Here is a 15,401-nt window from a genome sequence, read left to right on the forward strand (position 1 = left end):
GATGATGTATGATTATACAGATCCCGATCTTTCCCCTTCGGTATATTATGCAGAAACATTCTTTTACAATCCCAAAAGAAGGGACTTTAAAAAAGTTTCCGACTCCAACTACCTTCCATGTAGTATCTATACTAGCTAGATTGACAAACTGTCCATCCTACTTTACAAGTTTCAGAATGATTTAGAGTGTATTTGGAAACCCACCTTATAATTTAGAATACGAAATTTTTAATCAAACACAAGCATCCAAAATTAAAAAACAAAAAACAAAATGAAACCCTTGTTAAGGGACACTTGCATAAATAGAGTGTATAGGTGGTCTTACACTTGCTTTTATAACAACAAAATCACTACAGTTGTGAACTAAATTTACATCAAACTGACCCCATAAGCAAAAACAAACTAAAAAATAATGCTCTAATCCAATGGGGCCAATCCAAAGACTCATCTCTATCACTTTTGTATAAGAGAGAGAGAGAGAGAGAGAGAGAGAGAGAGAGAGAGAGAGAGAGCACAATCAACACTCACTCCAGCATAGTAGACTGCACTTCCAACAATCTAAGCTCTTTTCAATTCAATGCTCTGACAGGGGAGAATAAACCATACACCACCACCTATATATACACTCTTGTTCTATAGCTCTATGCAGGTCTCACCGGAAGCACCATCAGAATAAACAAGAAAGAACTGTAGCCCCTTTTTTCGGGTAACCATTAACCAAGTACTCCTATTCTTTACTTTTTACCTTTTTCCTCTTGGTAACAAATATAATATTCTTGTTTCTCAATTCAGTCATGAATACAAAATAGGCACAAGTATCTAATCGATTTCTCCCTCCTCTACATCATTTAGAGCCTTAGGAACACAAGGTGGCTCAACTTCCTCCTCTTCTTCATGATCCTCTTTCATGAACAAGCCAAGTTGTTCCAAGGCATTACTGCCCCCGAACTTGAACCCTCCTAAGCCGTCGTGTGAATGATCTGGGCTAGTTTCGTCTACAGAGCTAGGTAACTGCTCTGCAGGGGCAGTTCTAAGCATTTCCAAATCTTCTAAAAACCGTGAATTCTCATTAATTTCAACAGTCTTTTCGATCTGCGCAAACATCATGTGTTCCAATAAAAACCCAAACAGGATTCCAGACTGAACAACAATATATAGTGCAAGCAGTAATTTTTACCTGTAGCAATGCCTGTCGGGCTGCTTCTCTCTCAAGCTCCCTCTTCCGCTTAGCTTCAGCAGCAGCTTCTGCTTCTGCTCTTCTCCGAGCATCTTCAGCAGCTTTTGCTTCAGCTTGTAACCGTGCTTTTTCTAGTGACACGATGGCAAAGTTCAAAATTAAAACATAAGTCACTCTACATTTTATTTATTGGGAAAACATTCATTCATTTCACTTTCCTCACACAAAAGTAAACATAAACGAATAATAATTTTATTGCAACCTTTTCTCTGTTGTAGTTCAAGCTCCTCCCTCTCCCGACGCAATTTCTCAGGATCCTTATCGCCCTAATCCCAGCCAAATCAAAATTGCACAGAAATCACATACTGAGTGGAAAGTCACTCGATAATAGACAGGTCGAAATAGGATTAGTATTAAATTGATACGCACCTCATTAAGAGTTTTTTCACGAGCTCTTAAAATGGTATCGGCGAAACGATTTTTCAATAGAGCAGCCCTGTACTGCTTCTCGGGGGATACCTGCCTCCCACTTGGAGCACTATCCGCTAAATTTTTATATTTTTTTAAGGACTGATCAGTGAGATGATACCCCAAAACCAAAAGTAGAACAGTTTTCTTTTCTAACTCTTGTGCTTACCATCTTGGCGGCTCTCTGATTCAACAGAATCTGGCTTTTGCTCAAGAGGTTGTTCAACTTGGTCCAAGCAACTATCAGACTCTGTACAACCTCACAGGAATTAGCAAATTTTATAAATATGTAAATAAAACCATGAACAAACTTATTTTTGAGAAAATCGGAAATACTTAAGCATTTGGAAACAGTCAAACTGTTCTTAAAATCAACAACCATGGACACAAATTAAGAAATAAAGATCAAGGCACACAAGCACTTACGATTTATTTCATGTAAATCACTAAGAGTTGCCATTTTGTCTAATTCAGCTCCAGAGTCCAATGTTTCTGGCACCTTTAAGGACACAACCAACCATTTACTATCACCCCAGAACTCATTGAGTAGGAAAATAAAAGAATTAATGAAACCATTGCTTGTGTCAGAAGTAAAAACTATCTAAGATACCTTTGAGGCATCGACCAAAGTTGAGGCTATTGCACCACCACACTCACTTTCTAAAGGACAGCTGGATTCTGAATCTGTGGATCATACACAAGATACAGTGACCAAGTTTTCTCCATATTTTGATAAACTTGAAGGCTTTTTTCTCACATTTAAATCATATATTTTTTACACTTTACAAAAGAGAGATTACAATTAAATTGGAAGTTCAGGTATCGAATTGGAGAAATACAAGAAAAATAAATAAATAAAAAACCACTAAACAAGCTAAATTTACCACTGGAGCCGGCTGAACTGATACCATGGCCTGTGTCCTTTTCTATTTCCATAGGGGCGCAGCTCGATATAGGAGGGTCATTTGCACCAATGTCAACATACTCATCAGCAGGCTCACTTCCTAAAAATATGCAGAACATTTGACAAGAAGTTACAAAAATATGTCAGTTTCATTAAACAAGCAAAAACAGTGCGCAGAAATGTGAAACATCCAAAAAGAGACTAAAACAAGGAATATACAACAAGACGACCGAGCATCACCTTTGAAATGTTGCATGGATGAATTGCTCAAAGCTGGGTCGTGCAAAAGCTACAAGAGATAATATCAAAATGATTAGCCCATTTTATAAAAGGAAAAGAATGTCTTGTATATAAGTAGGTAAGAAAGCTATAGTTGATACCTCTATTTCACAAGGTTCAGCCTGTGAATGACCTTTCTGCTTCTCTTCCAAGTATTCATCAACAAGCTTACGCAATGTGAACAAGGTTTCATCACTGAGATCATCAATATCAATCTCAATCTCATCCTCCCCAGAGTCCTTGCTTTCTGAACTATTATCCCTCAAGAAATCAATTATATGTACAGGCATCTCATTCTCACCCAGCAAGGATTCTAATTCCTTGCCCAACCTATGTTTCTCTTCGTCATTCATTACTCTTTTCACAGGCTCTGGCCTTACCTCTGGTTGGGTAGGAATCACTTTCCTCTTTTTCGAAGGGGGGTTTGGCTCAGCTATTTCCAAGTCCACAACAGAACCTGATTTTTCAGGTAATGGTTGAGAATGAACTTTTGGCAGCTTTTTCTCAATAGATTTCCACCTCACTTCAAAAAATTTATTAAGGGTATCAGCCATAGCATGGACATCATTTCCGGGGGGATTGTAGGTCATTGCGTTTGTGAAAGTAAGTCTCACATCAGCATAAAATTCCATGGGATTTGAGTATGATCCTGAAGCTAACTTGCTCTTTACAGTTCCCAAATCCATCGGATGCTTGATAACAGTAAAATAATCTGGAATATTCAACTTCACTACATCAACCGGGGTATTAAACACCCATCCAAACTGATGAGTCATCAATCGCTTTAACAACGCCTCGCATTGTTTCAACAACATCACATTTGTAGTGTTCGGAGCTGAAGTCCGATTTGTTGATTCAAACTTCCCAGAAGAATTCCTACTCGTTTCAGCTTTCTTACCTCCAGGATTCAAATTTTTAACAGGACCAGAAGTTATCATTGAGGATTTCTTGGACTTTCCAATGGCTGGCACATTCGGTCCACTACTATAGCTGAGCATATTACTGGAAGCAGACCTCGCAAGACCATTAGGCATCTGCGATTCAACTCTCTTCAGAATTACCCGAGTTTGTCCAAGATACTTTCTCAATCTATGCAGCAGATCCTTTCTCTCAGATGGTGACAAATTCGACATGTTAATCACTTGCTTCGGGAAACAGAAATCGGCATTCATATCAGAATTCATACTTGTGCACTTCCTTGTCAAAGCACTTGAGGCCTCAGAAGCAGCAATTTCCATGTCTATTCGTCCTGAGATACCTGAACCTTCAGACTCTCCAGCTGTATGAATGGCATTACCATAATAGCTTCCCGGGTACCTACTTGCCTTGGTAACAGTCATATCAAAAATCACAGCAAATTTGCTCCTTCCCAATTGTTATGGACTTTGTATGGTTTATAACGATAAAATCCCCACAAAAAGATTTCGAATTTCTGCATACGTATCAATCATGGAGCTAAACATTACCATATCAGCTTATCCAAACAAAAACCCCCCAACTCAACACTGATAATCACAAAGAGTTCAACTGGTTTATGAGGATGAAAGATCTAGGTTAACAAAAATTGGGGAAAATGAAGGGAAAGCTAAAAAAAACAGTCCTCGGTCATCAATTTCACCAACTGTATATAAAGATGTAGAATTTCAAACGAAAAACAACCCCCCAAAATAGAAGAAGAGCAAAAATTTTATATTATGCAATGCTCGAGTCAAATTTCTCGATATACCAAAAAACTGAAACACTGAAAGCACATAAATTTCTTTAATTCCAAAACTGTTGCAGTGAAAACTGCCCAGAAATTCTAAAAGGGGAAAATCCCTAATTGAATTGAAGAAATGTTTAGACTTGGAGCTGTGTTGAACAGCAAAATTGAATGTTTAAGATCGTGAACTCAAAAAAAAAAAGAAAAAGAAAAGAAAAACCCTAAACTATTGATTACCGGTGAGTGGGAGATATCAGAAGAATTGAATTGAAAGCTTCGATCCGCGAGTGTGACGAAAATTGGCGACGAAGAAGAGATTTTAGGGCCTGAGAGTGAGATTCAAAGCCAAAACGAATGAAATCGAACGAGAGAGAGAGAACCCTAAGCCTTTTCTTAGATCGCGAAAAAAAGTCGGTTGACGCTGTTTTGGGTGTTATTTAATTTTACTTTTTATCATATTAACACGTGCCACACATGTGAATGTGTAGACCTTATCTAATCTAAATCTATTGTCAATGTTTTCTTTTTTTAGAAAAAAAAAATATGGTTTTTTGTATGAATTTTTTGTACACTTTCCTGTTTTGGAAATAGTAAGAAAAATGTACTACGTTTTATGAAGTTTTTGTTGTGGGTATTAATTCAAGTCTTACCTCTAAAAAAATAAGTAAGAGTTGACTTGAATACAAGTGTTTCACTTAATTTGTTAGTATGAGATATTTTTGAAATGTGTTTAAAAACAAAACTATGAAGGAGTTAAGATGAGGTGGCAGCTCAATAAAGTGGAAGAACAGGGCTCAACAGTTTTGTGATGGAAACCATGTTTCATGCTCTTTAGGGGTGTTTAAGATTGCAGGCTATTATTTCGTCTTTCATGTGCTCGGAGGTAGTTGTTTCTTTTCTTCACTCCCATTGATGTTTATTCTTTTCTTTGTGATTGTGGTGAGAGTTTGCATAAAGAAGAATTAGAGGTCTTATTGGTGGTGGTTTGGAGGGTTTGGTTTCATTGTAATAAGGTGGTGCATGAAAATAGGGTGTTAAATGAGGAAGGGGTCCTTGGGTGGTCAATGAACTTCTACCATTGATCTATTGAAGTGAATGTTTCTTCTCCCTCCTCCACGGGTTGCTTCGGCCTTGGTCTTACCTCCAATTGGTGGCCTGAAACTTAATGTGGATGTTGGCCTTTCAGTGGAGAATTTGAAGGTCGAGTGTGGGGTAGCGGTTCATGATTTCTTTGGTCATTGTCTTGCCTCCACATTCATTCTTTTGATTTCTGCAATGATACCTCCGATTACAGAAGCTATGGTTGTGCTTCAATGTTTAGAACTTAAAGGTGGCGTTTGATTGATCTCGGGTACGTGAGGCTATTTCTAATCAGACTCTTCTTATTGTGAAATTTGGTAATGTTATTGTGAAAATCTTTTGGATGTGTTAATGTGTTAAGTTTCTCTCATTGTAATCGGCTTTCTAATTCTATAGCTTATAATTGGCTAAATTGACCCTCTCTCTTGATGTTCTTATATCTCTAGTTGTATTTGAGATTTTGCTCTGCTTGAAAGAGCATTTTAATGATATCCTTATTTTACTCAAAAAAAATGTACCAATTCGTAGTGTTTATTTATTTTTTAAAGTTTCCTTTTTCTTTAAGGGTAATATAGAGTAATATTTTTTGAGTTACACAAATTGAGATTCGATCCCAAGATACCCCATCACACACACTCCAAGATGCAGTGAGCTAGCTAGCTTAAGTGGTAAATGGTAATATAGTAATCTGCAGCTCAAGTTCTATTCTTCTAATATTTTTAACAAAAATGTAAATTGGTGATGTATTGTTAAAATAATTTACAAAAAAATTATTCCAATAAACCAAGTAAAAAACACAAGATTTACATATATCATCTATGTAAAAATAACAATATTAAATTATTTCTTATGAAATTTGCCACCCTAAGAAGGCATTGGAAATAAAATTAAATGGATTGAAGCTAAATCTTTCATTATTTGTAATCGATAAACATATAACTTTATTAATAAGATAAAATTTCGTCTTATGAGCAAATACAATCTAGTAATACGAGTAAGTTGAAGTCTTTTTGAAACTAAGAAGAAACACGTTGAGAGAAATATAAGTTTTTCTAATTGCAACAAGTATATATTTATATATATATAAATATAATCATAATAAATAGGTGAACTTTCATATGAAAGCTAGGTCTTCATATTATTACATGGGCACACCCCTAACCATTTGTGCGATAACCCTTCATAATTTGTAATTTTATGTCAATCGATACATGAATGCTCGACATGCACTTGCTAAATTTGCAGGCGTTTCATTTGCAAATAAAGCATTTAATACATTTATAATTAATGTGTAATTGATTAAATAATGATCTAGATTGTGAAAATAAATACTTGCTTTGTGGGTGGCTAGCAATATTCTCAACTTCTCTGACTCTCTTATTGGAGAAGTGGCGACTTGTCTTCTAGCCCTAAAATCAACGATTCGTGGGAATCATTTTTTTGTGATCATAGAGAGCGACTCTGAGACAGTGATCAATACTCTGAAGGGAACTTTTACTGTTTGGGGTATTACTATTTATTTATTTCAATGTAAAATGCTCTTAAATCTTTTGACTAGCTGTAATTTTTTCGTTTATTTCTAGATTATGTAACTTTGCTACTCATAATGTGGCTAAATGTGTTTTTAGCGGTCATGTGACTGGTATAGTAGATCTATCCTCCATACTGGGTAGCTTAATTTGTAATGACTGCGAAATCTAACTTCTTTGGTTCTTAATATAATTACACAATTATTCAAAAAGACACATTCAAATTATGGACCTAATCACAATTCTTTAAATAGTGGAGTAGGCAAATAAAGCTTTACTGAACAACTATAATCCATTGTGTCATTACAATTTTTTGTTATATTATTTACTAGTTATTGAGTACTCACTAAGTACATGTATTTTGTTTCTTTAGGTGTTTTTAGTTTCCTTAAATACTCGTAATATTGTCTAAATTCCTCTAAACAAATTATAATAAAAAAAAAAGTTATAGCACTATTTTTGGCCGAACTCAATAAAATAAATAGAGTATTATTATTAGATACTTGTTGGACAGATACCTAGTACCTTCTAAAAGTGACCCCCTGCAATTTAATCACCATAATTCCACTATATCTTTGGGAATGTCATAAACTATTTTCAAACTTCAAGACATTTGTACAAGTTTGTGTATAAGCGAGTTTAACTTAAAGTTCACCTAACCTAGAGATCCAAAAAAAATTTACCTTTTTCAATTTATACATTTTTTAAAAAAATACTAAGTGCTAAAAAATTTATTTTTTTCCTATGAATATATGTAAATATATATTAAATGTTGAACGTGTTTCTTTGATAAAGGAAGAAAAAAGAATTTGAAGCATCGAGAAGAAAGAAGACAGAAAAAAATAGTTTTTAATATTTTATAATTTTATTATTTATTTTTTTAATTGATTAGGTATATTTTAAACAAATAATTATATAACACATGACACAAACAATCACTTTTTTCTTTATTAAAGTAATGTAATAATTGCAAATGATAAGAAAAATTGACCACAAATCACCCTAGAAATGGCCAAAAAAAAACAAAATAGCATAAGAGCAAACATATTTTCCATTAAAAAAAATGTGCAAGCAAAAAATTGACCCAATGAAGAGAATCAAAGAACACCTGTCCTTTCACATCTAAATTCTTTTCTTTTTTTCTTTTCTATTTGATAAAAATTGTCTTCTTCACTTTCACCATACCTAGTACTTTTGCATAATAAGGACTAATTAAGACAAGAACAAAATGTAAAGAGAGAAGGAAAATATAAACACTTTCTCTTTTTTTTTTCTAGTACTTTTTTTTTAGTTCCCATAACACATTTGCTGGCTTTGCTTACCTCCTCTACTACTGAAACTGAGATCCAAAATTGGTAATAAAGGTCAAAAACATAAGCCCAGAAGAAAGACTCCACACTAAGATAGTGTACTCCCCAACTTCTAAGCTTTCCACAAGAATAATTCAATAAATAAACCAAGTACTATATGTACACTCTCCCTTCTAATAAGGTTTGCTTCTCATGTCTTCATAAGATGCTCACAATCTCAACCAACTTAACCGACTCGGTACCAAATATATGTTCTTGTGTTTCAGTTCAGTCAATATACCTAATCAATTTCTCCCTCTTCCATACAGTCTATGGTACTAGGAACACAAGCTAGGTCGCCTTCTTCTTCCTCGTCATCCACTTTCATGAACAACCCAAGTTGTTCCAATGCATTACTGCTCCCGAACTTGAAGCTACCTAAGCCATCCTGTGAATTATCTGGGCTGGTTTCGTCTGCTGAGCTAGGTAAGAACTCTACAGGGGCAGTCCTAAGCATTTCTAAATCTTGAAGGAACCGAGAATTCTCATTAATTTCATTTTCAACAGTTTTTTCGATCTGCACAAATGTCAAATGTTAGAACACGGAGTGAAAACATGACCCTACTCTGTGCAGCAATGTTTGAATAACTACCTGTAGCAATGCTTGCCGTGCTGCCTCTCTCTCAAGTTCTCTCTTTCGTTTAGCCTCAGCTGCAGCTTCCACTTCAGCTCGTCTTCGAGCATCTTCAGCAGCCTGAGCTTCAGCTCGTAACCTTGCTTTTTCTGGTCAGACATTAAGTAAATAAATACATACATCATTCTCCACTTATTTGATGACGAAACACATACATCTAACTTAGTTTTTGCATGAAGCTAAATACAACATATCAATCCACTCATCTCTAATGCATACAAAGCACAAAACTACAAAGAAATTAGATAAGTAGTAGCAACCTCTTCTCTGCTGCAGTTCAAGTTCTTCCCTCTCCCGCCGCAATTTCTCAGGATCTCCTTTATCACCCTGATCTCAGCCAATAACCAAATACATGATCATGCCCAGTTAGCCATGAGATGGACAGGTAAAACTAGAATAAATATAAAAGAGCCGAAATTGAAACCCACATCATTCAGAGTTTTCTCTCGTGCTCTTAAAATGGTATCAGCGAACCGATTCTTTAGTAGAGCTGCTCTGTATTGCTTGTCAGGGGAGACCCGTCTCCCAGTTGGAACACCATCCACTATATTTTGTAAGGACTGATCAGTGAAATAATACCCCAAAACCAATAGCAGAACAGCTTTCTTTCTAAATCCCATGCTTACCATCTTGGCAGCTGTCTGATTCAACAGAGCCGGGTTTTCGCTCAGAAGGTTGTTCAACTTGGTCCAAGCCACTATCAGTCTCTGCATAACCGAAAGATTTTAAAATTTAATAAATATGCAATCTGAATTCCAAAATAAAAATCTTTTAGTCACATGAGATGAAACTACATAAAACAACATGAAACAAAGCCAAACTATACTTAAAATCAACCATGAAGGCAACAAATCATTCTGATGCTATGATATTTAATAAGTAGAAATACAACATTTTTATTCTATCAAATCTCATCCTAGCGTTTATCAGAAACAGAAACCAAGATCAAAATTATCTTGATGTGATTAAAAACATGAACAAAAAACAAACTTACCATGCCTTTCATTATGATCACTAATAGTTGTCTTTTCGTCTAATTCAGTTGTAGAGTCCAACATTTCTGGAACCTGAAGAACAAAGCAAAACAAAACATTCACTATAGCCCCACACAGCTCATTGAGTTGCCAAAAAAATAAAAATAAAAGATAAAAGCCTAATCATTCACCAACTGTCCATCGTGAGAACTAAATAACTTTAACTTGAAATATGAAACAAATCCATTGCCAAATACCTTAGAGTCGTTAACTAAAGTTGAGGCCTTAGTACCATCACAGTCACTCTCAGAACGACAGCTGGACTCTGAATCTGTGAATCATCAATCATACACATGGAACTCAGTCACTAAGTTTTGATGTGAATATATTGACAAATTTGAATGGTTTTTCAAAACCAAATCAAAGACCAAATGGTAGAAGTCACATAAGCAACCACTTAAATTAAAGAAAGATTAAGAGTAAGGTTGAAACTTTCTGCTCAAAATAGGGAGGTCTGAATACATAAGAGAAAACAAAAACCACCAGAGTAGATAAATAACAGAACATGACAAGCACAATTACCACTAGAGCTGTTTGAACTCATAGATTTACTGATCATATGGTCTGTATCCTTTTCGATCTCCATGGGAGGATAACTCGAGACAGGAGGCTCATTTCCACCAATATCCACATCCTCATCAATTGGGTCATTTTCTGAAAGTATATATCACAATACATGTGAAAAACAAGTATAGAAAGATTCAAGGCCGTACAACCCAGCTATGAAACTAATTTCAGGGGACTTTGATCCGAGACCATTGATAGAATAAATCCAATTAACTTATTAATAATTAGAAGATTTTGAGTATAATCAGAAATTATTTGGCACAAACAAAATAAGCAGAGACTACCTTCGAAGTATCAGAAGTTTAAAATAAAAGTATACAATTAGATAGCGAAGCATCACCTTTGCATGGTTGCATAGATGAATTGCTCAACCCTGAGCCGTGCAAAAGCTACAGAAGATGACATCGAAACAATAAGTTTCCTTGGTACATTTTATAAAAGGGTATTAATGTTTAGTAGTTTAGCAGGTACAAAGAAACGTGTATTTACCTCTATTTCACAAGGTTCGGCTTGTGATTGCCCTTTCTGCTTCTCTTCCAAATATTCATCAACAAGCTTACGCAATGTGAACAATGTATCATCACTGAGATCATCTATATCAATCTCAATCTCATCCTCTCCAGAGTCCTTGCTCTCTGAACTATTATCCTTCAAGAAATTAATTATATTTACAGGCATCTCATTTTCACCACCCAGCAAAGATTCTAATTGCTTGCCCAGCCTATGCTTCTCCTCGTCATTCATTACTCTTTTTGCTGGCTCTGGCCTTAGCTCAGGTTGTGTAGGAATAACTTTCCTCTTTTTTGAAGGAGGTGCTGGCTCAGCTAGTTCTAAGTTCACCCTAGAACCTGATTTTTCCGGTAATGGTTTGGGATGAGCTTTTGGCAGCTTTTTTTCAATGGCCTTCCACCTCACTTCAAAAAATTTATTAAGGGTATCGGCCATGGCATGGACATCATTTCCACGAGGATTGTAGGTCATTGCGTTTGTGAAGGTAAGTCTCACATCAGCATAAAACTCCATGGGATTTGAGTATGAACCTGAAGCTAACTTGCTCTTAACAGTCCCCAAATCCATTGGATGCTTGATAACAGTAAAATAATCCGGAATATTCAACTTCACTACATCAACAGGGGAATTAAATACCCATCCAAACTGATGAGTCATCAATCGTTTTAACAATACCTCACATTGTTTCAACAACATCACAATTGTAGCACTTGGGGCTGAAGTTGAAGTCCGATTAGCTGATTCAAACTTCCCAGAAAAACTCCTATTCATTTCAGCTTTCTTAACTCCAGCATTCAAGTTCTTAACTTGGCCAGAAGTTAGCATTGAGGGTTTCTTGGATTTACCATTGGTTGGCAAATTCTGCCCGCTGCTACAGCTAAGAATGCCGCTCGAAGAAGACCTTGCAAGACCATTAGGCTTAAACAACTCAGCTTTCTTCATAACAACTCTAGTCTGTCCAAGATTCTTTCTCAATCTATGCAACAGATTCTTTCTCTCAGATCGTGACAAAGTAGACAAGTTCACAACTTGCTTGGGAATACAGAAACCAGCACTCTTGTCCGAATTCATGCTTATGCAATTCCTCTTCAAGGCGCTTGAAGCCTCAGAGGCAGCAATTTCCATGTCCATTCTTCCTGAGCTACCAGAACCCTCAGACTCACCAGCTGTTTGAATGGCATTACCGTAATAGCTTCCCGGGTACCTACTTGCCTTCGTTACAGTCATATCCGAACTCAAAGCAAAGCACTAGTTTGCCCCTTTCCAATCTCTATGGACTTTGTATGGTGCCAACAGATTTCAAACGTCTGCATATGCATCAATCATGAAGCCAACATTACCATATCTGCTTATCCCAACCAATACTCGTCAATTCAACACTTTTAACCACAAAGGGTTTGACTAATTTTTGAGGATGAAAAACCTAGGTTAAAAATTTGGGGACAAAGAAAAACCAAACACACACATACACACTGTTGTCACCATTAATTTCATCAACTATATACAAAAATATATATACTTTTTAATGTTAAAAACAACAAAAATGCTGATTTATGATTTGCATGGGTCTAATTTCTTCAAACACTGAAAAAAAAAAAAAAAACGGCGAGAGTAATCTAAAACATTAAAACCACATAAATTTCTCAAATTTCAAAATGTTGCCATGAAAACTGAAACTTTTCAGCCAGAAATTTCAAAAAAGGGAAGTGAATTCAAAAAAGAAAGTAATTTAGAGTTGAAGCTGAGTTGAAAAAACGAAATCGAAAGCTTTACGCAGCGAAAAAAAGAAAGTGAAAACTGAAAGAATAACTGAATCAAAAAACCTAAACCATATTGATTATTACCGGTGAGAAGAGATATCAGAGGAATCAAATTGAACCTTCGCTCCGCGAGAATCAGAAGCAAAGATTATGACTTTGATTTTGATTTTGATTTTGAGGGGCTGAGATTTGCAGCTAAAACGAAGAGAGAAGAGAGAGAGCCCTAGCTTTGTTAGATCGCGAAAAGTCGGTTGATTTTTTTGATTTAGGGTTATTATTTTTAAATTTTACTTGACACGTGCGACGCATGTGAAGAAAACCCTATCTTATTAGACTCATTACCTTTTTTACTACATCATTTACATTACCTCATAAAAATTTCATTTTTTTTTTTTTTTACCTCTCATATTAAAATGTTAATTCCAATCTTTTAATCAATTTATGCACATTTGGTCAATGTTTGAATAATAACTGCATAGAGTTTTTGATATTTTAGTTCACGATGTGTATTTAAAAAAAATTCAAACTTGTTTTGAACACTATAATCTTTTCGAAATTTGTACCATGTGTGATAAACAAACACAAACATGAAAAAAATTTGAAATTAAAATATTTCAAGATATGTTTTCTGATAGAGAGGTTGAGTAAGAGATTATAATAGTGTAATAAGAGATTGAGAATAATACTCCTCTAATTTACTTTATACTATACATTAATTTCTTTTTTTATATTTTTCTCTTTATCATTTAAATATTATATCTTTACATATATTTTATTAATTAAAACAAAAAAAAATACAAAAGTAAGTTAAAAAAAATGAATATTGGTGACAAAACTACCTAAACTTTATATTTTTTAACACTTAACCACAAAAATTAAAATTTTGACGGCAACCTACTGAACTCTCATTCCGTTTTACTCTTTACACTCCTGTCTAAAAACCTCGTGCCACAGAGAACTGCTCACATGTACACTTCATGTGATAAATTTTTAATAGTTCACGTAATATTAATTTTAAATATAATAAAAATTATTTTAAAATTTAAAAAAATAGAAAAATAGCAAAACCATTAGAAAACATTTTTTTCCTTCTTATTCTTCTTCTGCTGTGTTATTCATCTTGACAACCACCATTATCATCATCACCACCACACAACCACCATGATCACTATTGTTACTATTTTCTAAATCAAAGAAAAATAAAAACTAAATTAGGGCAAAAACAAAAAAAAAATTGAAACTCACCATCATAAACAATATAAAATATTTCAAACCAAATCTCAAATCCCAACTCCAAGTCAAAATCCCTGTTCAAATAGATTCAAACACAACAAAAATATTTAAAACAAAACAAATAAAAAAAAGCTTACTTATTACATTTTTACCATTGTATTATAAGAAAATAATTTTCTACATATAGTTTGTATATATATATATAAAAAAAAATTACATAAAATATTATTTTTTTTATATTTTTACGGTGTTTTATAAAAATAACAAAAAGACTACATAAAAGTAACAAGAAAATAACAGTTAAAAATAACATACAAATAATAATAAATTAACAAGAGTACAACATCAAAATACATTAACAAATCATATTTTTTGTAAATAAAATTATAAAAATCGTAAAAATATTTAAAATTCTGTACAACCGTATTTTTGTAATTTTTTTATATCTATTAATAAAAAATACTTTCATATTATATTTTATTAAAATATGCTTACTTTTACGAGTGAGTTATTCAATATACTCTCTATTTAAGTCTATTACATAATTTACATTAATTTAAGAAGTATAATAAAGATATTATTTATAAAAATAAATATATTTTAAAGAATATGAAAATAAAGGTAAAAATTAAAATAGATAAATTGAAATTGGTATATAATGTAAACCTAATTAGGGGATTCATTGGATTTGGTATTTGTTTATTGTACGTTAGAAGACTCTTAGAAAGAGAAGAAAAATGGCATTTTTCAAAAATAGTGACTTTGGTACATATTGGTTGGATTGATCGTTTAGGAGTCGATTGGGTTATGTATAGTTCGTATTATAATTTAATTAATTTAATTTCTTTTTTCTTACTCAATAAAATTGTTTCCAAAGAAGAGAGAGTATATAATTTATACATTTATGATATTTTTCTTCTCAAATTAATAGAACACACTTCAAAGGAACAGTCATCCAACTGAAGCACACGACCTGTAGAGAAATAAGAGTCTCTTACCAAGCAATGAACCAACTTATTTGCAGATCGTTTTACAAAATACTAATCAATAAAAAATAAAGCCAAAAGTAAATTTCAAACACCTTGAACATTAAGAGCAAATTGTAAAGGCATAAAAATACCGCTATGATGAATCGCTTATATACACACCATGCTATCTGTTTTCAACATGACTCT

General features: G+C 34.0%; 2 protein-coding genes across 4 annotated transcripts; both read right to left on the reverse strand.

Moving 5' to 3' along the window:
- Positions 1 to 269: 269 nt before the first annotated feature.
- LOC115722677 (transcription factor GTE8-like) lies at positions 270 to 4,997 on the reverse strand. Its single transcript, XM_030651944.2, has 11 exons — positions 4,768 to 4,997; positions 2,930 to 4,260; positions 2,790 to 2,838; positions 2,530 to 2,649; positions 2,256 to 2,329; positions 2,072 to 2,144; positions 1,815 to 1,895; positions 1,607 to 1,722; positions 1,440 to 1,503; positions 1,178 to 1,308; positions 270 to 1,092 (listed from the first exon to the last, which is right to left on the reverse strand). Exons 2-11 carry the CDS (start codon positions 4,166 to 4,168, stop codon positions 820 to 822), a joined length of 2,220 nt encoding a protein of 739 aa, XP_030507804.2. The 5' UTR covers positions 4,169 to 4,260; positions 4,768 to 4,997; the 3' UTR covers positions 270 to 819.
- A 3,161-nt stretch (positions 4,998 to 8,158) lies between these two features.
- Positions 8,159 to 13,246, reverse strand: LOC115722315 (transcription factor GTE8). Of its 3 annotated transcripts, none has more exons than XM_030651500.2 (11): positions 13,078 to 13,246; positions 11,213 to 12,540; positions 11,064 to 11,112; positions 10,679 to 10,810; positions 10,354 to 10,427; positions 10,117 to 10,189; positions 9,749 to 9,829; positions 9,551 to 9,666; positions 9,383 to 9,449; positions 9,081 to 9,211; positions 8,159 to 9,005 (listed from the first exon to the last, which is right to left on the reverse strand). In XM_030651500.2, the coding sequence occupies exons 2-11, from the start codon at positions 12,458 to 12,460 to the stop codon at positions 8,730 to 8,732; spliced, it is 2,247 nt and encodes a 748-aa protein (XP_030507360.2). In that variant the 5' UTR covers positions 12,461 to 12,540; positions 13,078 to 13,246; the 3' UTR covers positions 8,159 to 8,729. The 3 variants fall into 3 exon arrangements, with proteins under 3 accessions (XP_030507360.2, XP_030507359.2, XP_060960484.1); XM_030651499.2 differs by having other exon boundaries at positions 11,213 to 12,656; XM_061104501.1 differs by having other exon boundaries at positions 11,213 to 12,578; positions 13,078 to 13,238.
- Positions 13,247 to 15,401: the final 2,155 nt, after the last annotated feature.

This window comes from Cannabis sativa, chromosome 9 (assembly GCF_029168945.1).
Source record: "Cannabis sativa cultivar Pink pepper isolate KNU-18-1 chromosome 9, ASM2916894v1, whole genome shotgun sequence".
NCBI lineage: Eukaryota > Viridiplantae > Streptophyta > Magnoliopsida > Rosales > Cannabaceae > Cannabis > Cannabis sativa.